Raw genomic sequence first — 24,952 nt, 5'->3', positions numbered from 1 at the left:
CCAACATTTAAAAAACCTACAAGTTTTGACATCCAAACTACTTTTTTAAAGTACTTAATTATGACTTTTTCTTTAATAATTACTATTACAAAATATTTTCTTGGCCTTTTGGTGTCAAGATCAAAGTGTAGTATCTGTTCTTCAGATGCTGATTGCTGCACTTCGTTTTCTTGTTCTCTTTCGGTGGAGGAGAGATCCTTCACGACTGAGGCAATTTTTATTTTTGTACCTTTTCTCCACGTTAAAAAACGACCCTGGTGTCTAACTCTGTCCCGTGGGGAGGCATAGTAAATAGGTACTATTACAAAATATTTATATAAAATGATCAGAAAAAGGCCAAATTTAAAGCCAAATTTGAAATAAAGGCCAAACAGAAATTTCGAAGGCCGAACTGCTTTTAAAAAGGCTTGGCCTTAAAAAAGCCAACCTGCCAACCCCGCGGGACGGGATATAAAATGTATAGTTTCAAACAGCAAGTATTCTTGCAAAGAATGCTTTTATTATATCCAATCAAATGATAAATAGATATTTACTGCTGAACAGCTAAAACGGTCGACACCGGAAACGGAAGAAGCATGTTTCGAGCAGACGTCTGTTCCAACATGGCGACGAAAGACGTAGAGAAATTTAATGAATGTATACATATACAAGAGAAGGACACAACGGAGGTTCTTTTAACCGCAGAGCCAACAACTACCGAAGAGGTTGTGGTCATGATATCCCAACAACACCAACAGTTGTCGGACAAAAGCCAAGAAGAAGAAGAAGACCTTCTGGCTGAGGCTGCGAGTAAAGCCCTCATCGAAATTGGTGCCAACGAAGCTTGCAGAAGTTTATTAAATGCTGGTGACGAGTTTAATGATTTTAATGAATTGTCCTGTGCCATTGCGGCCGTTTGTAAACTGACCGACGCCGTCTTCACGATTCATGACTGTCAGACAATTACGAAGGCGAACCAATCGTGTTGTGTGAAAGTCGAACCTTTAGACGAAAGGTTCAAATATAAATATGTCAAATATGTTTGTAAGCAGTTCGGATATTCGCGAAGAAGAAACCTCCCGGGAATTCGACCAAACCAGAGGTAAATTTTATTTATGTAAGAACGTGCTAACTACTACGAATTTTATTTTAATACGGACTTATTATTGTCCTCAAAAGTAATATTTAAACAACTTTTTTTTTTTTTTTTTTTTTTTTTTTTTAGGGCGGGTGCTTATGCACTTTTGTTACGGTCGCTATTTTTTTTTTTTTTTTTAAATAGTATTTTCAAGTTTTACGATAACTTTTATATTCAATAGTTGGTACTCATGTAGAGCGTGATCCTTCTTGCTGAAATAACGTTATTTAAAAAGTCATTCTTAACGAGGGGAGGGTGTTTTGTACCTATTTGTACTTTAACCGTAAAATTGAATAAAAAACCATATAAAATGGGTTGTTATTACTGTACACATAGATTCGAAAAAGTTGTCAAAAAGCAAATATATAACAAATAAATATTATCAAAGGCAAGATAAGTTACTTTTCTACCAAACTGGATATATTTTTCGTGTTTTTATTCAATGTAACATGCTTATTCAGCTCAAAAAGCATAGTGTTTACCGATGTATTGGAAAATTCAAAATGGCGCCCGACTCTCTCTTTAACACGATAAGTTTGGGAAAAGGTGTTATAAATTATAAACTAGACAAAGTACTGTTAAAAATTCGCTTAATATATGTTACCGTAACATAAGTTGACATATATTCGGTGGGTTTTTAATAGTATTTTGTCTAGTTTATTATTTATAACACCTTTTCCCAAACTTACCGTGTTAAAGAGAGAGTCGGGCGCCATTTTGAATTTTCCAATACATCGGTAAACTGCATGTTTTTCGAGCTGAATAAACATGTTACATTGAATAGATTCGAAAAAGTTGTCAAAAAACAAATATATAACAAATAAATGTTATCAAAGGCAAGATGAGTTACTTTTCTACCAAACTGGATATATTTTTTGTGTTTTTATTCAATGTAACTTATTTATTCAGCTCGAAAAACATAGTGTTTACCGATGTATTCGAAAATTCAAGATGGCGTCTTACACCCTCTTTAACACCGTAAGTATGGAAAAAGGTGTTATAAATAAAAAACTATACAAAATACTATTAAAAACCCGCCGAATATATGTCAACCTATGTCACGGTAACATATATTGAGCGAGTTTTTAACAGTATTTTATCCGGTTTTTTATTTATAACATCTTTTCCCACACTTACCGTGTTAAAGAGAGAATAAGACGCCATCTTGAATGTTCCAATATATCGGTAAACACTGTATGGTTTTCGAACTGAATAAACATGTTACATTAAACACGAAAAATATATCCAGTTTGGTAGAAAAGTAACTTATCTTGCCTTTGATAACATTTATTTGTTATATATTTGTTTTTTGACAACTTTTTCGAATCGATGTGTACAGTAATACAAACCCGTTACTTTTCTACCCAACTGGATATGTTTTAGTGTTTTTATTCAATGTAACATGTTTATTCAGCTCGAAAAACAGTGTTTACCGACATATTGGAAAATTCAAAATTTTCCAATACATCGGTAAACACTGTTTTTCGAGCTGATTAAACATGTTACATTAAATATAAACACTAAAAACATTTCCAGTTAGGTAGAAAAGTAACTTATCTTGCCTTTGATAACATTTATTTGTTATATATTTGCTTTTTGACAACTTTTTCGACAGTAACCCCATAAAACTTTAATTAAACGTGGAAATACGATTTAAAAAATAGCGCGGATCACTCTCTGCATTAGCACCCAATTGTTATGTGAAAGTAGAGAATAATCAGAAAACACCCTCTGGCGGACCTGTACGATAGTGCTCACCCCCTTAAAAATGCGTGTTTTACATTGTTAAACTTTTTTTTTTTCTACGATTTTCAGAGATTACAGAAAAAGTTTGAAAAATTTTTTTTAAATAACTTAAGAAGCGGAGGGGGGGGGAGTCACTTTCTCGTTATAACGTTCTACTTTATTGCTACCTGCTTTCTTTACCTACGTGTCACGCGATTAGAATCCCGTAAGTCATTAAATTTATTTTTCTGCTAATAGTCTATGACAATTGTCGGAAAAAAAACTTTAAAAATAAAAAAGTAAAAAACACATTTTTAGGGGGTAGACACTCTCGTACAGGTCCGCCCTCTTCCCCTCCTATATTAAGAATGTTTTTTTTTTTTTTTTTTTTTTTTTTTACAAAGGAGTCACCACTTATCAAGGCCTAGAGGCCACTCGAGGATAACGGTTACTGAGTAGTCAATGGGACACTGTAGTTGGTAATTATTAGTGAAAATTTGGTAAATCGGATTACTCAAAGAACTTGTTCACATTGAACTTGAAGATGAATATATTGCCAGTTGGAAAGCAGGAAAACGGCACAGTTCCGTAGGTACATTCAATGCGAGACACAGATTTACTCCCCCCCATCCCCGTATATAACACGATGTAACTTTATTTCCTCCTGTATCAGAAAACACGCTATGTGATATACATATATCTGTACGTGATGTTGCCAAGCTAATCAAAAACCTTGATTCCAGTAAAGCAACTGGCCCTGACGGTATTCCAATTATAGTACTCAAAAAACTTCAACCTGAACTAGCGCCCATACTTACAAAACTGTTTAAACGTTGTCTTAAGGAGAATAGTTTCCCATCTCCCTGGAAAATTTCATCAGTATGCCCTGTATTTAAGAATTCAGGTGATCGCTCATCTATGGTGAGCTACGATGTTCACTCTTTCGCTGCCGGAAATTCAAGTGCCCCGAGACGTTTTCTGCGCAGGCGGCTAGAGGCGCCCTTTTTCTTTTTACTGAATTGCTCTGGAGGTTCAATGTTTTGATTTTTTTTTTTTGACCAATCAGAGAGTTTTCCGGGCTGTCGGAAATTATGTGTCTGGGAGCCGGTGAAAATCTTTAAAAACCTCTGTATTTTTCCAAAAAAAGCGCAGTTAACAAAATTCAGAGATAGTGTTGGAAGATATATATATCACTACTGTCTGCAGCTCAAAACTAACGCGACAACACTGTGAACGTAGCAGGCGAGTCGGTTGATAAAACAATGTGGGCGAACACACACACAGTAACTAACTTTTGTATTCCCCCTTTTATTATCGCATGCTCATTTTAAATTAATTTTATGTAAATAATTATTTTAAAACTTCTAACATTTTTTTTAATGAACCTTCCAGTGTGATTAAATAACTCTACTCAAAAACTTTCAGTGAAAATTATTTTATATAGTTGAGTGAGGAAGTTTTCCTTACGATTTACAGACCCGTGAACTAATCACGGCTCTTGAATTATCAACTCAAACTTCCTTAATCTCAACTAATTTCCCCCTTTTGTTCACTCATAAATGAACTATTATTTTCATTGAAATATTTCCTAAGAAGTAATAAATTTTTTTTTATAAATTGAGAGTTAACTGTGTGTTTTGTTGATATATTTTCTACGAAAGAACATCGTAAATTCGACTCTCTGTCTTGCTCTCTTTACTTCTTTTCCCCACAATAATAATAAAATTAATTAATAAATAATAAACAAATGTAAGAAATACAGGAAAAGGCCAAAATCCCCCTCTCAGTACAGGCCAATAAGTCTCCTGTGCGTCATGAGTAAGTTGCTAGAATCTGTGTTAAATACAGAAGTAATCAACCATCTCAACAAAAATAACCTTCTTAGTGACACTCAATATGGTTTCCGTTCTGCTAGATCTACAGCAGATGTGCTTACAGTTATATCGCATAGGATTAGCAAATCTCTCGACGGTGGCAATCTTTCTAGGGCAATTGCTCTTGACATATCTAAAGCCTTTGATAGGGTATGGCATAAAAGTTTACTTCATAAGATCGCTAGCTATGGTATAGCTGGAAAAGTCTTCTCAATTATTAAATCATTTCTTTCTGATAGGTTCATAAGAGTAGTAGTTGAGGGGCAAAAATCAGAAGCCCACAGTATTAATGCCGGTGTCCCTCAGGGGTCCATCCTGGGCCCAACTCTTTTCCTGATCTACATTAATGATCTTCCAAATCACATCCTTACATCATTTGTAGACATTTATGCTGACGACACTACCATTTATGGTAGCACATCTAAGACAGTAAACGACCAAGTTCTCTCCAATTCTCTCTCCTCTGATCTTGAGCACGTAGTACAAGGGGGAAAGGAGTGGCTGGTTACTTTTAATGCATCTAAAACCAAGCTTCTCTCTTTACATCATCAACATTCTAATCCACATTTGGCATCAATTGAAATGAATGGCTCTCGTCTTGAGGAGGCCTCAAGTTTTGACAAGCTTCTGGGCTTGACCATTACTCCTGATCTTAAATGGAACACGTACATCAAATCTGTTGCCAAGGCCGCTGGAAAAATGGTGGGATCTTTCTATTGATCCGGTAAATATCTCACTGCTGATGCTATTCTCTCTCTATATAAGAGCCAGGTACGTCCAAGGATGGAATACTGTTGCCACATCTGAGCAGGAGCTGCTAGAAAGGACTTGTCCTGCCTTGATAGAGTTCAAAATAGACTTCGTAGCCTCGTAGGAGATGTCCTTTTCTCCTCCTTGCAACCTCTATCTAACAGAAGAGATGTTGCGAGTTTGTCTCTGATGTATCGTTATTTTCATGGAAAGTGTTCGACTGAGCTTCAATCTATGGTTCCCCCTCGCCAAACTTTCACAAGAAACACTCGTCTAGCTGTAAACACTATCAATAATTCCCCCCACTCTTTATCTGTACCTAAACGTAGATTCCATGAACGAAGCTTCTTTCTTAGAACTGCATGCCTGTGGAATTGTCTTCCGTTTTCCTGCTTTCCGGCTGACTACAATATGGTTGTGTTCAAGTCTAAAGTAAATAAGTTCTTGATGAGCCGTTCTATATAAGTTATCAAATTTTCATTACTAATGATTACTATATTGTCCAATTTCTACTGTACACTCTTTAACCCTTATCCTTGAGTGGCCTCTGGGCCTTGATAATGTGGTGATGCCTATGTAAAAAAAAAAAAAATTATAAGTTAATATTATCAATATAACTTTTGTACCATTTAAAAGGGCAAAATAAACTAGTAATGGTCCAGTGCATTTACTGATCGGCACTATTTTTTAAATCGTATTTCCAAGTTTAATTAAAGTTTTGTTTTTTTATTCAATTGTTAGGTTAAAGTATAGAATAGGTACAAAAGACCCTCCCCTCCCCATGTTAAGAATGGCTTTTTAAATGTTATTTTAGCACGGATCAATAAGTGCACTAGTACCGTAGTAATAATTTAAAAAAAAAAAAAAAATGGTCAATGCCAACTGAAGATGCCTCAACATTTTCTAAAAAAAAAAAAAATGTCGACTTTTATAAGTTTTCAGGTATGCTGAAAAGGAATATTGCAGGGAAAATCATTTGCTTCTCTTCTGTTTTATCAAACAAACTGTACTAGTGCACTTATTGATCCGTGCTGAAATGTTATTATTTAAAAAGCCATTCTTAACATGGGGAGTGGAGGGTGTTTTATAACTATTCTATATGTTAACCTTACAATTGAATAAAAAAAACATGACCTTAAATTATATCCAGTGGTGAGGCCCTAGCTTGTGGGATTTGGGGAGTGTGGAGCCACCCTTTAATTGCCATTGCTCCCAGGTCCACTCTAACTCGGAGTGGTAGTACCTGTTAGGGTCCCAACTATGGGTTAAATAGAAACAGACTTGAAAACAACAAATATATTCTATTTAAAAAATTTTCTTCAAAATCTTTGGATACGGCATTAAATAATCTGAAAAGGGTTGATATGCCGTAAAACAAAAACCAACCAACCAATCTAATTAAACTTGGAAATACGATTTTAAAAAATAGCACGGATCAGTAAGTGCACTAGCACCAAACAGACTTTGTGTGTTGTGAGAAATACTTTGCATGATAAGTTTTGGCTCAGCTGTTAGAAATAGGACCAAAGAGAATATGAACTTAGCTAAGTTAGGTTGATATGTTAAGAAGTTGCCAAAATAGTAGGTTCTGTTTTGGCGGTATTAGTCTAGTAGAGGATTTCTTAATTGTTGATTCACAAAGTCTATGATTACAATGGAAATTCAATCATTCAAGGAAAGAGTTCTTAATCTGGGTTTTCCACAATTGTTGGAGACACACCAAGACATTCAATTCAACAAATGGAATTCCATAAATTAAGTTCACATTATTCAACAAGGAGAATTATATTATATCATTGAGGGTGAAACCCACCATAAATGCATAATGTGAGCTACAAATGGCATATGCTGTTTCTTCAACGTCCAAATGCCAACTGACTTTTTTTCATACAAATTTGGTAAATTCTGCTTAATTACCTTCAAATATTGAAGAGTGGAGTAAGAATTGTGAAGGAGGAAGAAGAAAGTATCCATGGTATAAATTTCTGGCTGTGTATCTATGTGGGAGTTCATTTCCTATGGACTCGAAAACGTCTGGGCCAATTTTTATGAAATTTCACATGAAGGTACTTTATGCCTTGCAGTGTTCTTAGATAGGTTTTGTATCCAAAATTCGATGAAAGAAGGAACAGGCGATTTTGACCAAAGTTAACACCTTACACAGCCTAACATCATAAGTGCATTTGAGAAGTTTTATTACCACACAAGCTGACAGGCTAAACGAAGTAAACAGTAGGTTCTTTGATATGACAAATGTATCTGATTATAGCACAATTGAAGCATGATACTTGACTTTTGCATTTTAAACTTTAATTCAAACTATTATATATAAAAATAATTTTATAAAATCAACAGTACATTCTCTATAGTGCAATGTGGACTAAGACACTGTGAGGAGGCATGTGAGGTTTGCTCCTGCTACACAGTGATAGGTCCCCAATTAGAGCAATCAATTGATTTGATTGAAAAATGGACGATTTCAATGGCAATAAAATATGGGAGTGTGAAACATTCGTTGATCATCGTTCAATCCTGAGCAACGTCGGATCTCCCTGCTAGTATTTTATGTATGCTTAAAGGTGGAAGTTTATATATATATATATATATATGTAAACATAAAATGTTTGTTCATATTTACAGTTCTTGCAGAGGAAAGGGGATTCACACGCTGAGATAATTAGGAAGTCAGTCGATTGTTTAATGGCCGTGAATTATCCACAGATTTGAGAAATCATAATTGAAACTTTCCCACTCAATTATACAAATTATGTTTGATTAAAAGTTATCAATAAAAGTCGACATTCATTTGTTTTTATTATAGAAAATACAATGAGAAATATTAGGCATCTTGAAATATATTTATACATTTGTTTTTCGATGAGCAGACATTTTGAAAGAGTCAATGTGTTTGTGTGTTCGTGAGTTTTCTCAACTCATGTGCAGTCATAAGTATTCAACTTGACATAGTGATATGGGGCAAGGAGAAAGAATTAACCTTAGTAGAAGTTAGTGTCCCCAATGAAAGGTGAAAATATAACAAAATATTAAGGTCTTATGTACGCCATGAATAGAAACTGGAATCTTAGAGAGATTTCCATAATTCCAGTAATCATAAAAGCAACTGTATTCCTGAAAAGGTTTCAAAAACTACCTGGCAAATATACTCAGTGAACCAAGTGCAAGAGAAATTCAAACAATTGTACTTAAAGAGACAGAATCTTGAAAAGATGTCTTGTTTGAAATATATGAAGTGGTGGGTGAATGTTTGATATCCGGCAGGATGCCCCATCCCCAGCTTGAACAAAATGATAAAATTAAAAAAAAAAAAAAAAACATACACACACTAATTGACAGACAACACATTAACGCTTCCAAAATGTTGTCTGCTCATCAAAAATGAATTCATTTTCAAATAAGAACATTTAAAATTAAACTTTCTATTACAGTTTAAATTATATACACTGAAAAAGTAAATAGGATTGTTCATCCGTCAGAATGACGATGACGATTTGATTATCCTGGAAGGATGTTGGATGACACATGTTGAATTGTGAAGCAAAGGTTGCACAATACCTCTCTCTTTTGTCAGCACTGCTTGAATTCTATGTTAAGGAGAAATCAAAGACAACTGGAAACAATGCCAAGATAAGCAGAGAGCACATACAGCACTTGGAATTCCCAAATGGTTGCTCATTTCAGTACTAACCAGGCTCAACAATGCTTAACTTTGGTGATCTAATAGGAATCGGTATGTTGTGATTATGCCATATGCAAAAAAAAACCCCAAAAAACGTAAATAAGAAACAAGGTCAAGAACTCCAATCAAAATGTGTAACATTACACACGTTGAAACACGCATTAACATGCAGACACTCAGGACCCAACACATTGTAGCAGAAACTTAGTGAAAAAAAAAAGTTAAAACATCTTAACTTTTTTTTTAACAAAAAATTCTTTCATAAGTTGTTTCCTCCTATACTTTTTTTTTTTTCGTTGTAAAAAAAAAAAAATGCCGAAAATTGGGTTGTATTCTGGATAATTACCAGAGAATTAGTAAATCTATGCATTTTCACACACATCTGTTTTATTTATGTTGAAAATACATATAGATCTCAGCTCAAGTATATTTTTGGTCCCCCCAACAAAGGAGGGTGGACCTGTAAATTCACCTTAGTCCATTTGTCTGTCTGCACTATTCTCAATAACTACACCTTGGAATTTTTTGAAATTTTGCACAAATAAAATTTTCATGATATGAGTAAAAAAGTAACAAAACGGATTTTCCATGAAAACTCCGGTTGCCCCTAGGGGTGTCTTTCGGGTTCAAATGGCTAAAATTGACACTTTTGTGCTGATTAAAAAAAAAAAAAAAAAAATGATGCCTTAAATTTTTATAAAACTTTCTGAAAAGTTGTAACTAGCTGATTTCTGTATAATTTTGTTTGTCTATACTTCATGATAACTTTTTGGTGTGCCCAGGGGCTCTTTTAGGGCTAATAAAAACACTCCATTTTTGGGACTATTTTACCATATTTGTCCAAAATTTTCTGTGTATGTCTATTTAGCAGTTTTGCATAGTGCTGAACTTAAATTTAAATATGTTACAGCCTTTGGGACTTTTGGGACTAAATGAGGGGGGAGGCAAATGATGGACTTAGTCATTTCTTTTTTTTTTTGCATGGTGCAGAATTAAAAGTTAAAGGCCTAAAACTGCAACTTTTGTTCATTTTCACCAGGATTTGAAGTCCCCTGGGGACTTTTGGGGCTAAATGGGGGGGGGGGGGCAAATGCTGAACTTAGTCATTTTTTTTTTTTTTTTATGCCTCGTTCACTGTGCATTCACGGGGGACCATGCATGCTTCACTTGTTTTTTACTTATAAGAATTAAACTGTTTAGAAAAAACAATACTTGCATGTATGTATTTCATTTTTTTTTTCTTCTTTAAGGAATTTAACATTACATTTAATACCTATGGTATTTCTATTTATAATAATTTAAAATACTGCATTAATTAAAATATATTTATGCATATTTTATGACTGGGCAACACTGGGTATATCTTCGAGTATATATATATACAAATTCACCTGTCATCCCATTTTTAAGAGATGGAATCGTTCAATCGTCGACAAGATTCAAGCAAAGGCGCCCAGATGGTCCACAGTTTTATAATTATATAGTTTTAAATTATAAATTTTAGTATTACAAGTGTCAGCTATGTTGCTTGACATTTTTTTATTAAAATAACGCAAAATGTTCACTTATTTGGATGTCTTGTGAAATTATCCTTGACTCATTTAAAAATATCATTTTCTTGAATTTTATTAGACTTTCCTAATCTTGAAAATTATAGTTTCGTAAATGAGAAAAACTATAAAAACCTTTTTTGCTAAAATAGCGACTGAATATTGGATATCCAGTTACCACAAAAAAATTGAGTTGCACCAAATTCCATTTTCACAAACTGCACAGGAGAAATGTTTTCTATTTTGAGAGATTTCTAACCTACTGTCTCTAATGTTGAGAATATAGCCATTGGAAGAAGACCCCTTGCTTTGAAAGTTTCTAGAACTGATCTACACCCCAGATCTAAAATGAAAGACTTGCATCCAATCTCTTGCTAATGGTTAATAGAAAAATAGTTGCATCATTCTAATGCCCCGGAAAGTACCTGATTACTAATGAAATCCTATATCTGGTTTGAGTTGTCCCCCTTTGCAAATTGGCTGTTTGGAGAAATGGAAAACTAGATGGTTCTGGTTGATAGTCAATTTGCATAAGTGGAGAAATGGGCAGCATATAAACGGTACTTTTTTTAAAAGCAGGGGTGAAGAGCGCAGAGAGTGAAACGACGGTTGGAAGAAGTGACGGCGAATTCTTTTTATGACGGTGAATTATTTTTGGACGTTGAAGAGCTCGACCTTTTGGAAGGAACAGCTGTGGGCTGTGCCTTATTTTTTAATTTCTTTTTTTTTCTACTTCACTACAATCTATATACCAGCCGGATATGCCCTGGGCTGAAGTACTGCTGCCACATCTAAGGGGATGCTTAACTTCAATCTTCTAACAAGAAGAGATGCATCAGCATGATAGCATATATTTGTATTTCTTTTGAAGGCGAATAGTTTGAATAGTTTGAATAATGTGCAAAGGGGAATAACTCTTACTGACTTAAAATGGATGAAAAACAAAATCAATTGAAAAGAATCGGAATTCGATGTGATAAGAAACAAAAACGGGGGAGAAATCTGTTATTTCTGGTTTAAAATACTTAAATTCTTGTGTATCTAAAGATTTAAGGTTTAAAAGCTATTTGCATCTAATTTTATAGTAAAAATATTACCATAACAATGTATAACACATTAGTTTAATAATTTATTAATTTCATTAGTTTAAATATAATTAAATTTAATTAGTTTTTTTTTTCTTTTAACAAATAATTTGGTTTACAAATCAAAACCAATAGTATAGAATGATAAAACAAATGTAAAAATATTCTGTGGGTAACACTGGTCAGTACAGCTAGTTTATAATGTTAAACACTTGTGTATGACTTGTAACTGCAATCAATTACATTCACAAAAGTAATTTCATCATATAAATTCAAAGAAAATTCATGCCTAAAAATACTTAAATCATAATCTAAAGAGGACAAAAATTATTAAGATTAGTGGTATTTATTATAAGACACTTAACAAAAATAATGACACTTAATCTATTAAAGCAGGGATGTCAAGTCAAAAGTATGTTTTTTCATTAACTTTAAATACATGGGAAAAACCATTTTTTTTTTTCTGTATAATGCGTTTTCATCAAACTCGGGGATACACATTCAACATTATACTCATAAACCCAGGAACTCCAATCTACCACACAGTGGACCCAGATCACTGATTTGTGGAAATAGAAAGTAGGATTAGTGTTTGTGCTAGCAATTTGAATGATTTGGAAGAATGAGGAGTACTACACAAAAATATCAAGATTAAGAAAATATCCCTTTTCTAGTGTTTTAGGCTCCATAGCCCTTGATTGGGCTCCATTGAATTCTTGTGTGCATTTCTTTATACATGAATCACAATCTGGGAATTTAGTTGGTGGAAACTGCAAGCTATATTCAAAGATTGCTGCAAAGATTTGCTTTAGTGAAACTGCAACTTTGGAAATTTCATCCATTTTTATATGCAGCTGAAATTGAAACAAATATTCATGTTATGGTAAAATTACTGACAAAAACATATAGTTCGAAAATGAACCAAAAACATTTTTTTATGTCATAGACGCACCATATATTTTCACGTCATGACTCCTATGCTTTTCTTCAAACCAATCATCTTGAGAAAGTCTTAAAATCAAAATGAAACGTTGATGAATATTTGAACACTTTTTGGTTTTCATTTTTCTCATGTATGTGTATATATATACAAATAAGGTGCCTTCAATAAGTTTCCAAACTTTTTTCATATGGGCACTTTTATTGATAAGAATATATTGTGCAAAAAAAAAAAAAATCAAAGTAATTTTGTTAAAACAATCTGCAATTATTGCCTGGTTTTTAACAGAATTGTTGAAAATTTGACAAAAATTCCCAGAAAAAAGTGGTTTATTATTTATTTTGTTAGAAAATAAGTTAATTTTTGTCATTGACAAGCCTGAAAAGAACTTAAAATGATTTTTTTTTTTTTTTTAGTTTTTATGAGGAAGGTACACTTTGCTTATGTAATATGATGTCCAGAAAAAATTCATAAATTTCCACTGATTTTCGTGATTTCAAAGTATCGTAAAATTTAAAAAAATTATCGAAATGACTTACCCCCCCCCCCCAAGAAATTTATTCTATATTCCAATTAAATGCTTAAGAACAATAAAGATATTTTTGCAGACTTGTTTGGTATCTTTTAGACAAGGTTTCGCATAAATTGCTTGTTAAACTTCAATCGAGTGTTCAAATTTAGTCATAAAAATGAAGAAAAAACATTGAAATTTTGTAAGAGTTAGAGAATCATAAGATAAACACATATATACTCTAAATTACACCCAGGCAGCCATAAAACTTATATTTATCAACATTAGACGAAAATTGAGCGTTTTCAACCATGATTTTTTTTTAAATTGTCAACTTTTGGCATTAAATTTCAATGAAGGAATAAAATACCAAGTATGAACCTATATATATTCTGAAAGTTCTATCTTTTGGCTTTCTCAATATTAAAACAGATTGCACCTTTGGCTCCTAGAGTTGTCTTTTCTTGAACCCCAAAGTTATGCCATTTTGGGGTTCGTGTGGAAGCTGTCTTAGCATATAAATGGGCAGAAAAGTCCCACAAGATGGACTCCCCTGGCTTTCTAAGGTTGATATTCAGATTTCCCTGTCAGAAAACCCTCCAAGGTGCAATTTTCTAGGCCAGAAACTAAATACTTTTAAAAAAATTAACAATTTTGTAACAATGGGTAGTCCCGTCGTGACAGTCCTTTTTCGGCCTCTGGCCTTATTTTGGTTGGGCTCAAAAATAGGGTTTCCATTGATTGCTGGGTCTGAAATTTGGCAGTTCATAACTTATGCATCTTACAGAGGTCAAAAGGATAAATTCCGAGGGGAATGTGTGAAATTTCAATCTTTTATTGGATGATTTGGCATGGAATGTCCCAGATATTTTTAATGTTTATTTTAAACAACTTGATAGTCTATTTTTTTTTTTAACAAGTTTATAGTTTATTTTAACATTACTCCCCATTGCCATTGATTTATAGAAAGCGTGCACTGTTAATTATTTTGTCTCTTTCAGGACTTATAAAATTGGCTGTCCAGCATTGATAGCTGCCTCGGTGGACCGTGAAAAACAAAAGCTTGTTATTAGGACAATTAATCTAAACCACTCCCACCCCATGTTGGGTTATATGTACCCTGAAAATCGAAGACAATCTCTAACTCCAACTGTTTTATCCGAGACTTATCGCCTCATTGATAATGGGGCAAACACCAAGAATCTCCGTGAATACATTTCCAACGTTACCGGCAAACAATTAACGACAAGAGATATAAATAATTTAAAGGCGAAACGGAAGAAAGAAATATCACCTGTATACAGTTGTCATGGCAACAAAGAAAGTCCATCACTGCATAAAAAGAAAAAAGATCAAGAAATGGTAAGTTTTTTACTTTTCTTTTTACTTTAGCCTTAGTGGGCAACCATCTAGAGATAGTGTCTCTATAAAAACACTGGTCCCAACACCTCGCTGGATTAGCATCAGGGAGGCTATTCAGCCTTTAAGAAAATCAAAGAAACCTGACGGATAAGTTGGAAAGTCAATTTCTAAAAGCCATCCAACATGTGCTAGCATGTCCCTCACTAAAACAACTTATAAATTTTAGTTTTTGTTTTTTGCCTTCCCACATTATCAACAAAATAGCATTCAAATATAACCAAAAAAGTCTTGACCTAATTTGGTAACTAATTTCCTGTAAGCTATGATGATTACGATTGATATTAACATAAGTCCTTGAAAATAGCTCGTACGTTATCAGGGATTGTTATGCCAAGAAGCACTTTTTTAACCTTGCATAAGTCCCATGGGGTGTTTTGTCACCCTAATTTTGCTAAGTGCTCATAACTCCTAGTTGGCTTTTCCTCCCTCTCAGCACTCTCTTGACTCAGTGAGGGTATAGCACACATATGGCACAGTTGTATTTCGATTTTCCTTGGCGGTTGATGTCGCTTTGTCCTTCTAAGATGTCCAGTCACCCCAGCTGACTAACGTAGGTATGATTTTATAATTTATATATTTTTGTATTTTTTCAGTGGGAATGAAACTTTGTAAATATAAGCGCATATTATATATCATTAGGCTACTCTGTAATATTTAATATGGAATTAATGTTCTATTTTCTTTATAAGTTTTGATGGGATTATTATTTTATTTACAATTTATTACTGTTTCAGTTTTGTAACTATGAGCTTAGTAAATGTAATATCTTGATTTTTCCTTAATTTATTTTATTGTATTATTTTATATTAATATCAACAAGATAAGTTATTCAAACTGTTCAACAGGATAACCAGCAGGGTAACTATATTTACAAAATAACACTATAAACATTTTTGTATTGTGGTGTCTAAACATCCCATGAGACTAAACATGTTTGGATTAACGTGATCGGAGGTGCTAGATGAACAAAAAAGTAAATTAATGCAAGACTAGTACTTTTTGTTTGTTGAAATAGCCTCCCTTTAATTGTTTGTTTGGCTATTTCTGTTAACATGAAATAATTAGAGATGTATGTAGAGATGGTATGACCACATTGGAAGAATGGATGAAAGTTGTTGAGTTAGTACAGAACAGTTGAAGTAGCAGGGTCAGTTTACAGGGAAAGGCCAAGAAAACATGGATGGAAGTGATATGGTTGAGATGGGTAAAGACCTGACCAGATTAGTGTAGAGGCCAATTTCTAAAAGCCGTTAAATACATACTTGCATGTAAAACAGATGTTAAATGAAATATCACGAGTTATGTTACCAGTTGTAGAAAACTTATGCTTTGATGATTTCAGCAAAATATGGACATCACATCTCGGCAAAAATATCAAATTAAAATTTAAAAATTTTTTACAGCTCATCCACTGTGGTTCGAAAACATGGAAACTTTCCCAAAAGTTGGAAACCTGCCTGAATGGTACATCTACCCATGAGAGGCCCAAATTTTTATGGACGCAAAACATGTTCAGTTTGCAGGTTATTGTTTTAGAACAGTAAATGAAATTGTTGCTTCCCTAATTCTGTAGACCGCTACTACCCACTCCAGAAAATCAACAAAGTTTAGACCATTCTTGTAATGATCTTTTCCCTGTTGATAGCATTATATTGTTGGTGCTGTGCAGGTCCACCTTCCCAGGCTTTGCCTTTGCCTTAGAAGGGGTTAGTTTCAGGCTACTCTCCTGAGGTGCCCTTACTGGGGAATGCTGACAAAGTTGCCCAAGCACGTTTTGCAGAGTGGAGTTCTCCTCCTCAGGGGTACTGGCTTTCCAATCCTACTTTGCTAATTTTTGCATCTAATCTACCTGGCGTGGAAAAGAGATAAAAAAATATTCTGTTAATTTTTTAATTAGATCGCTTCAAATTAAGATGCATTTGTATGTCGTGTCGTTAATTATTTGTATGTTGTCGTTAATTATCCGCTCTTTTCAGTTCACTCATGTTATGTTTAATCATTTTATTTTTTGAATCACATTTTATTTTATTTTTATTTTTTTCAGGAATTGTGTTCGCCTATTTCTAGTCATGTCTTTGATATTTCCAAAGGTCTTCCTGCGACTGGTGTGCCCGTTTTATTATTCCTTCAAGTTGAAAAAAGATCTTGGAAGCTTCTTCAAAAAAGGTATTAAACAATTTTTCTAGAGGACTGTTTTTTTTTTCTTTCAAAATTCTATTAACTATTCAGAGCATTGAATTCCACCCCCACCCCTACCCCATTTACTTAAATTTTTAAAACCCATGAAGTTTTGGGTAAAAATAAATACTCAGTTGTTATGACTAACCCCGCCCCCTTTCCAAAAAGGAGTTAATGGAGGATGCTATAATGGCAACAGAATGTATACTGTATTAATGCCCGCAACCAAAAGAAATATATTATGGATGAAAATACAGTACATTACTTCTAAAGGAAGAAGTAAAGCCTGGAAAGATCCCACAAAAGGTGATAATGCTTGGGTATCAGTCTAATATATATATTATACTGACTCCCAACCCCCAAGAAGGAGGTAATGCGTGGAAGAGTTCTTATAACAGACTGTTGATACCTACTTTATGGAAAAATGTCTGGAATGATGGTATACTACGTCCTACTCTCATCCGAATTAAACATTTGAAAGGTTGTATATTAGTCTGAAATAGTAAACTGAATTGAGTATTAAAGCTTGTATAATTCATAGAAATAATATAGTTTTGTCTTTGGACAGATTACAAAATTGTCTATACACTCAGCAAACTGTATGAAAAATTTGTATTTAAATAAAAAATTGAAGTAAAAGTTATCTTGTATACATGGTGGAATGATAACTTGGTTGTCCTAAATAAAACAACACGACTTTATTTTTAAACTTTTATTTTTATTTTTAAGCTTTTATTTTTAAACTTTTATTTTTTTATTTTTAAGCTTTTATTTTTATTTTTAAACTTTTATTTTTATTTTTAAGCTTTTATTTTTAAGCTTTTATTTTTAAGCTTTTATTTTTAAGCTTTTATTTTTAAGCTTTTATTTTTAAGCTTTTATTTTTAAGCTTTTATTTTTAAGCTTTTATTTTTAAGCTTTTATTTTTAAGCTTTTATTTTTAAGCTTTTATTTTTAAGCTTTTATTTTTAAGCTTTTATTTTTAAGCTTTTATTTTTAAGCTTTTATTTTTAAGCTTTTATTTTTAAGCTTTTATTTTTAAGCTTTTATTTTTAAGCTTTTATTTTTAAGCTTTTATTTTTAAGCTTTTATTTTTAAGCTTTTATTTTTAAGCTTTTATTTTTAAGCTTTTATTTTTAAGCTTTTATTTTTAAGCTTTTATTTTTAAGCTTTTATTTGTAAGCTTTTATTTGTAAGCTTTTATTTTTATTTGTAAGCTTTTATTTTTATTTGTAAGCTTTTATTTTTATTTGTAAGCTTTTATTTTTATTTGTAAGCTTTTATTTTTATTTTTAAGCTTTTATTTTTATTTTTAAGCTTTTATTTTTATTTTTAAGCTTTTATTTTTATTTTTAAGCTTTTATTTTTATTTTTAAGCTTTTATTTTTATTTTTAAGCTTTTATTTTTATTTGTAAGCTTTTATTTTTATTTGTAAGCTTTTATTTTTATTTGTAAGCTTTTATTTTTATTTGTAAGCTTTTATTTTTATTTGTAAGCTTTTATTTTTATTTGTAAGCTTTTATTTTTATTTGTAAGCTTTTATTTTTATTTGTAAGCTTTTATTTTTGTAAGCTTTTATTTTTGTAAGCTTTTATTTTTGTAAGCTTTTATTTTTGTAAGCTTTTATTTTTGTAAGCTTTTATTTTTGTAAGCTTTTATTTTTGTAAGCTTTTATTTTTGTAAGCTTTTATTTTTGTAAGCTTTTATTTTTGTAAGCTTTTATTTTTGTAAGCTTTTATTTTTGTAAGCTTTTATTTTTGTAAGCTTTTATTTTTGTAAGCTTTTATTTTTTTAAGCTTTTATTTTTTTAAGCTTTTATTTTTTTAAGCTTTTATTTTTTTAAGCTTTTATTTTTTTAAGCTTTTATTTTTTTAAGCTTTTATTTTTTTAAGCTTTTATTTTTTTAAGCTTTTATTTTTTTAAGCTTTTATTTTTTTAAGCTTTTATTTTTTTAAGCTTTTATTTTTTTAAGCTTTTATTTTTTTAAGCTTTTATTTTTTTAAGCTTTTATTTTTTTAAGCTTTTATTTTTTTAAGCTTTTATTTTTTTAAGCTTTTATTTTTTTAAGCTTTTATTTTTTTAAGCTTTTATTTTTTTAAGCTTTTATTTTTTTAAGCTTTTATTTTTTTAAGCTTTTATTTTTATTTTTAAGCTTTTATTTTTATTTTTAAGCTTTTATTTTTATTTTTAAGCTTTTATTAAAAAAGACTGATATATTGGCTTCTTGACTAAAATACACCAAACATTGATATCATTGTTTTTCTGTTCTCGTTGCAAACTCCATGTTCTGCAAAGCCAAAAACAATTTTTCTCAAAACACCAATGAAGATATAAATAACTTGAAACATAAAAATTTTTAAAAAATTACTGGATTCCACATTAAATAACCTGAAAAGGGTTGCTATGTCGTAAAATAAAACAACGAAACCATCAAAATCAAACGTATCTGATATATCAATATTTGATTATGATGAACAAATAGCTATTCTGGCTTGGATAATTGTTACAATGGAGACAAATTTAAATGACAACTTAGCAAAATCTATTTTTTTCTTTTTTCCGACTAAAATAATATAAGGGACATAACTCAAATTTAAATTTGAACATTACAAAGGGAGTTATCTCCCTTATAGATTCATCTTTTCTCTACACTTTGTACAATTTTGACCACTTTACATGTTTTTATATTTCTTGCCTTTGACTTGCAGATTATATTTTGAATTTAGTATTGTATAATATTTATTGAAATAAACAATTTTTTTTTTTTTAAATAGGCATCACCACATTATCAAGGCCCAGAGGCCACTCAAGGATAAGGGTTAAAGAGTGTACAGTAGCAATTGGACAATATAGTAATCATTAGTAATGAAAATTTGGTAAATTTGATAACTTATATGGAACGGCTCATCAAGAACTTATTTACGTTAGACTTGAACACAACCATATTGTAGTCAGCCGGAAAGCAGGAAAACCGAAGACAATTCCACAGGCGTGCAGTTCTAAGAAAGAAGCTTTGTTCATGGAATCTACGTTTAGGTTTAGGCACAGATAAAGAGTGGGGGAAATTATTGATAGTGTTTACAGCTAGACGAGTGTTTCTTGTGAAAGTTTGGCGAGGGGGGACCATAGATTGAAGCTCAGTCGAACACTTTCCATGAAAATAACGATACATCAGAGACAAACTCGCAACATCTCTTCTGTGAGATAGAGGTTGCAGCGAAAAGAAAAGGACATCTCCTACGAGGCTACGAAGTCTATTTTGAACTCTATCAAGGCAGGACAAGTCCTTTCTAGCAGCTTCTGTCCAGATGTGGCAACAGTATTCCATCTTTGGACGTACCTGGCTCTTATATAGATAGAGAATAGCATCAGCAGTGAGATATTTACCGGATCGATAGAAAGATCCCACCATTTTTCCAGTGGCCTTGGCAACAGATTTGATGTAGTGTTCCATTTAAGATCAGGAGTAATTGTCAAGCCCAGAAGCTTGTCAAAACTTGAGGCCTCCTGAAGACGAGAGCTATTCATTTCAATTGATGCCAAATGTGGATTAATTAAAAAGAAAATGTTCTTCTGTGTATCACTATAAAAAGTTACAAAAATAATGAACTAAAATTACATTAATGAATCCGGAACAATACAGAGTAAATACAGCTTATGTATATTTGTATATACAGGATTCACTCCTAAACTAATTAACTGATCTTTACAATTTTAAACACAGCTGCTAGGCATAATGGGTTTAAGTGTGATCTATATTTAGTTTCCCTTTTTTATGTAAAGGGAGTGAATTCAGATAACTCAGGCTTTCGTGAAATTTTAACAATAAGTATTAAACATAAATTAATAAATATTCCATAAATTTCAGTTTGTTTGGAATATTTTAAAGGGGTTTTTTGAAGCACAATATAGACATACCTACTCATTTGAAAATTCAAATATTTCAGATTTGCATTGAATTTCAAGCACTGTTGATTTCAGGATGCATGAAAGGAAGATTGAAGGTAAAATCAAACCAGGAATTATAACGAAAAATCCTTAATCCATGGGTTTTCAAATATATGCTCTTTTCATCTGAGGATAAAAATTAATAAAAAAAAGAAAAGGTATTTGCAACAGAAAAACAAATTATAATCAATCGAGGTAATGTGTCATTTGCTGGTGTTCTCACTGTTAATGATATCCATCTCTTGTTTAAACCCTGTTGATAACCTGTTAATATATGTACACACACATCAATACATAGTAGAGAACCCTAGACAATCACGGTTAATACTCATAAGTTAAGAGACTAATATATATATATATATATATATATATACTGACAGTTTTTTTTTTATACACATACACCAGCCATGTATATACAGGGTGTTTGGGAGAAATTTGGCATATTTATATTCAGTTACGTTTTTCTGCAGTTTACATATATTCGCCCACATTTCTTATCATTTTACAGCTTGAACCCTTCTTCATCCATACACAAGATGTCAGAGAGGATAGATAACTGGAACCCACCTGAATCATGGAAGAGAATAACTTGCATCATGATGATTCGTGCCGGTCAGCAAAATAAGGATATCATGATTGCTGCCCAATGCTCCCTGAACACTATAAAAACAATCAGGCATGAACTAGAGACTTGCAATGGAGACTACGAGGCTGTAGCAAAAAGAAAGATCCATAACAGGCGATCAGATTGCGTTCGCACAACAGAATTTCTCGAAGATCTGCAGGTAAAAGTGTTGAGAAACCCTGGCATTGGAATTCGGGCTTTGGCCCGTGAAATGAATGTTTCAACCTCTACCATGAAGCTTGCACTCAATGAAGACCTTCGCTACTACTCATACAAGCAACGCAAAGGTCAGCTGCTCACAGAAAAAGCCAGTGAAAATCGTTTGACAAAGGCGAATAAACTTCTGAGTAAAGTGAAACATTCTGCTGAACCACAAACAATCTGGTTCTTTTCCGATGAAAAAAACTTTTGCCAGAATCAAAAACACAACACACAGAATGACAGATGGCTTGCATACAATCCAAAGGAAATTCCTCATGTAATGCAAACTAAATTTCCCCAAACCGTGATGGTTTTCGGATGTGTGTCGTCTGAGGGTGATGTGATGCCTCCTCATTTTTTCAGAGAGGGCCTCCGATTGAATTCAGATGACTACGTGGAATTGCTAAACACTGTAGTCAAGCCCTGGATAACAAGAATAGCTAATGGTCGGCCGTATGTATGGCAGCAGGATTCGGCCCCTTGCCACACCTCTGGGGAAAAGTAAAAAATGGTTGTCTGAAAATTTTTATGACTTCACCAGTCCAAATGTTTGGCCTCCAAACTCCCCAGATCTTAACCCCATGGATTATTTTATATGGGGCGCAGTTGAGAAAGACACCAATCACTGTGCCAGTAATACAAAAGCCCAGTTAATGGATAAAATTAAGCTAGTTTTTGAGGCTCTTCAAAGGGAGACTGTAGCATCAGCTTGTTCCAGGTTCCGAAGCAGGATTGAGGCTGTGATCAATGTTAATGGTGGTTCTTTTGAATAAAACTTGTTGACAGTAGTGTAATTTCTGTGTCTGTTAATTTTTTTTCAATTCATTAAATTTTGTAGTTACATAGTACTTTAGCTTTTTCCTTACGAAACCGTCAAATTTATCCCGAACACCATGTATGTATGATCCAATTTTATGATCTTTTTCTTTTCAGTGCTAGTGGAATTGACGGCCATGTAGTGTTTCTCAGTGGACAAAAGATTTCCAAAACAAATGTATACAAACTTTTATTGGATACTGAATCCTATTTCAAAATTACAGAGCAAGCAGCATTTTACCCTTTTATTGAGGTAAGCCACCAATTGCATTCAAATTTTGTCACACTTTTTTCTTTTTTAATTTAAAAAAAAAATTATATTTGAAAATTTTTAATAAAAAGTTTATTCTGGAAACTTTTATTAAAAAAAAACATTTATTATAGAATACTAACTGAAATATCCTTTTATGCTGGGTTGCTCAAATTTTCTGAAACTTTTCAGCCAGTGTATGAAAATTTGCCACTGATTCGTGTTTGTAGAATTTTTTCAGTTAACATTCGGTAATTTTTTTCTTTTTGAACATTTACTACTTACATTAAACTTCTTTGAAGCTCAAGCAATGCTCAGTAAATTTGCTAGTCTTGTATAATTTGAACATAAGTTATATATATATATGTGTGTGTATGTATGCATGTTTCTCCACAAGGGAGTCACCACTTATCAAGGTCTAAATGCCACTTGAGGATAAGGATTAATAAATGTAAGCTGGTCAGTGAGACAACACCATAAGGATTGGTAGAATTGGGTAGAATTTGATTTAATGGGATGGCTCAACAAGAACTTGTTTACATTGGACTTGAAAACGACTTTTGTAGTCAGCTGGAAAGCAGATCTGCAGTACAGAGTTACATAGACAGGCAGTTCTAGGAAAGGAACTTTTTTTCATGAAATTCGCATTTAGATTTAAGTATAGTGAGTGGGGGGGATTGTTGCAGTGGTTGTAGCTAGACAAATGTTTGAACCATTGTGTAAGGAGGAGCATAAATTGCAGCTCAGTTAAGTATTTGCCATGAAAATAAGTGTGTGTGTATATATATATATATATATATATATAACTACTTGATTTACTCACATAAAATTAATATACGAAAGTATAGATTTATGTGTGAGTCCTAGAGTGGATGAAACGCAGAATATTCAGTGTAGCTTAATCGCCATATATATATATATATATATATAAAATGTTTGTATGTTACAGAAATCAATATGGTAGCAAAACATTCAAGCAAGTTTCAATAAGGGTTAAAGTTTTCAAGGAATCTAAAGAAACCATTGAAATTTTCTTTTGATCCTATCTGGGATCACTAGGGAAAATTATTGGTTAGGTCCATAAAATAACTGAAATGCCTTAGCATGTAAAGAAACAAAAATAAACGAATATATTGTATGTATTGTATAAAAATGTATAAAGAAATAAAGAGTTCAAACATTTTAGTTATTTTAATTAGTAAAAAGGTAGTCACACACTTTTTAGAAGACATTTATTTTGAATAGAATTTAAAGATAAATTAGAAAACTTTAAATGTCAGCAAATGATAAAATCATTTTTAATTACTTTTGTTGGTGTTGTAAATCCAATATTTCGCTAAAAATAGCCTCATTAGGGTAATAAGTCCAGTCTGTAATTTTAATTAGTATTTTTTAAGATGTAAAATAAATTTTGGATTCATTAAAACGATTTGCTGTAGTACAACTGTGTAAGAACTAATGGTTTTCTGAATTATTATTTTTTTTTTCATATTTTCACCTTGTATTGCAAAACATGATTATATTTGAAATTATTTCTGACCAGCAATATATCTCCACACTAATGAAATATATATATATATATATATATATATATGCATACATGTTTCTCTAGTGACCTCTATTCAGAGATCCCACATTGTTAAGCTACAGAGAAAATATAATTCTAAAAACTATTATATAACCAGTATTTATTTTTATTATATACACATACTCCTATAAATTCGTTTTTCTTTTGTGTGTATCGATATTCATATTAAAACCCCTCTTTTCTATTTATTTCAAAAGAAAATACAATTTTCTTATATATGGGTTGTGGAATTGCATTCACAAGCAAAAGATCTAGCTAATTTGCATATTCTTTTTAAACATTCATTTTAATTAATTCCCTATTAGTTGCTTCGGTTTTCTTATGAAATGATCATCTTCAGTTAACTATTAAGTGTAATTATATTCATGTAGATATTCTACTTGATTTATACTTGCATAATATTTGCGTAAAAAGTTTAGTCAACACAAAATTGTTTCCGTATATGTTTATGTATACGTATATATTTTTGTTTGATCTATCTATAAAAGTGAATGTGTGTGTGTACATTTTCTTACGCAATAACTCTGTCAATTTTAAGTCTACAGACTCGAAATTTGATGTACAGTATACTGAGATTTGGAAAAATCTTTCATCCGTTTTCGGCTAGAAATTTGCCTGTTAAGAGGTGAAAGTTCAACGATTTGATTTTTGAGAACTCTACCAAACTCCTCCGA

At 32.2% G+C, this 24,952-nt stretch overlaps 1 protein-coding gene across 1 annotated transcript in view; it reads left to right on the top strand.

Moving 5' to 3' along the window:
- The first annotated feature begins 477 nt into the window (after positions 1-477).
- Positions 478-24,952, top strand: part of LOC145259185 (uncharacterized) — a 35,421-nt gene continuing 10,946 nt past the window's right edge. Inside the window, exons 1-4 of the mRNA XM_080116957.1 lie at positions 478-1,081; positions 14,251-14,611; positions 16,716-16,837; positions 22,558-22,693. Coding sequence (XP_079973083.1) covers positions 576-1,081; positions 14,251-14,611; positions 16,716-16,837; positions 22,558-22,693 — 1,125 coding nt within the window. The 5' untranslated portion in view covers positions 478-575. The remainder of the gene's footprint in view (positions 1,082-14,250; positions 14,612-16,715; positions 16,838-22,557; positions 22,694-24,952) is intronic.

This window comes from Euprymna scolopes, chromosome 34, assembly GCF_053919585.1.
Source record: "Euprymna scolopes isolate OS-2025 chromosome 34, ASM5391958v1, whole genome shotgun sequence".
NCBI lineage: Eukaryota > Metazoa > Mollusca > Cephalopoda > Sepiida > Sepiolidae > Euprymna > Euprymna scolopes.
The sequence above is the reverse complement of the archived record's forward strand: the minus strand, read 5'-3'. Positions and strand labels throughout refer to the sequence as shown.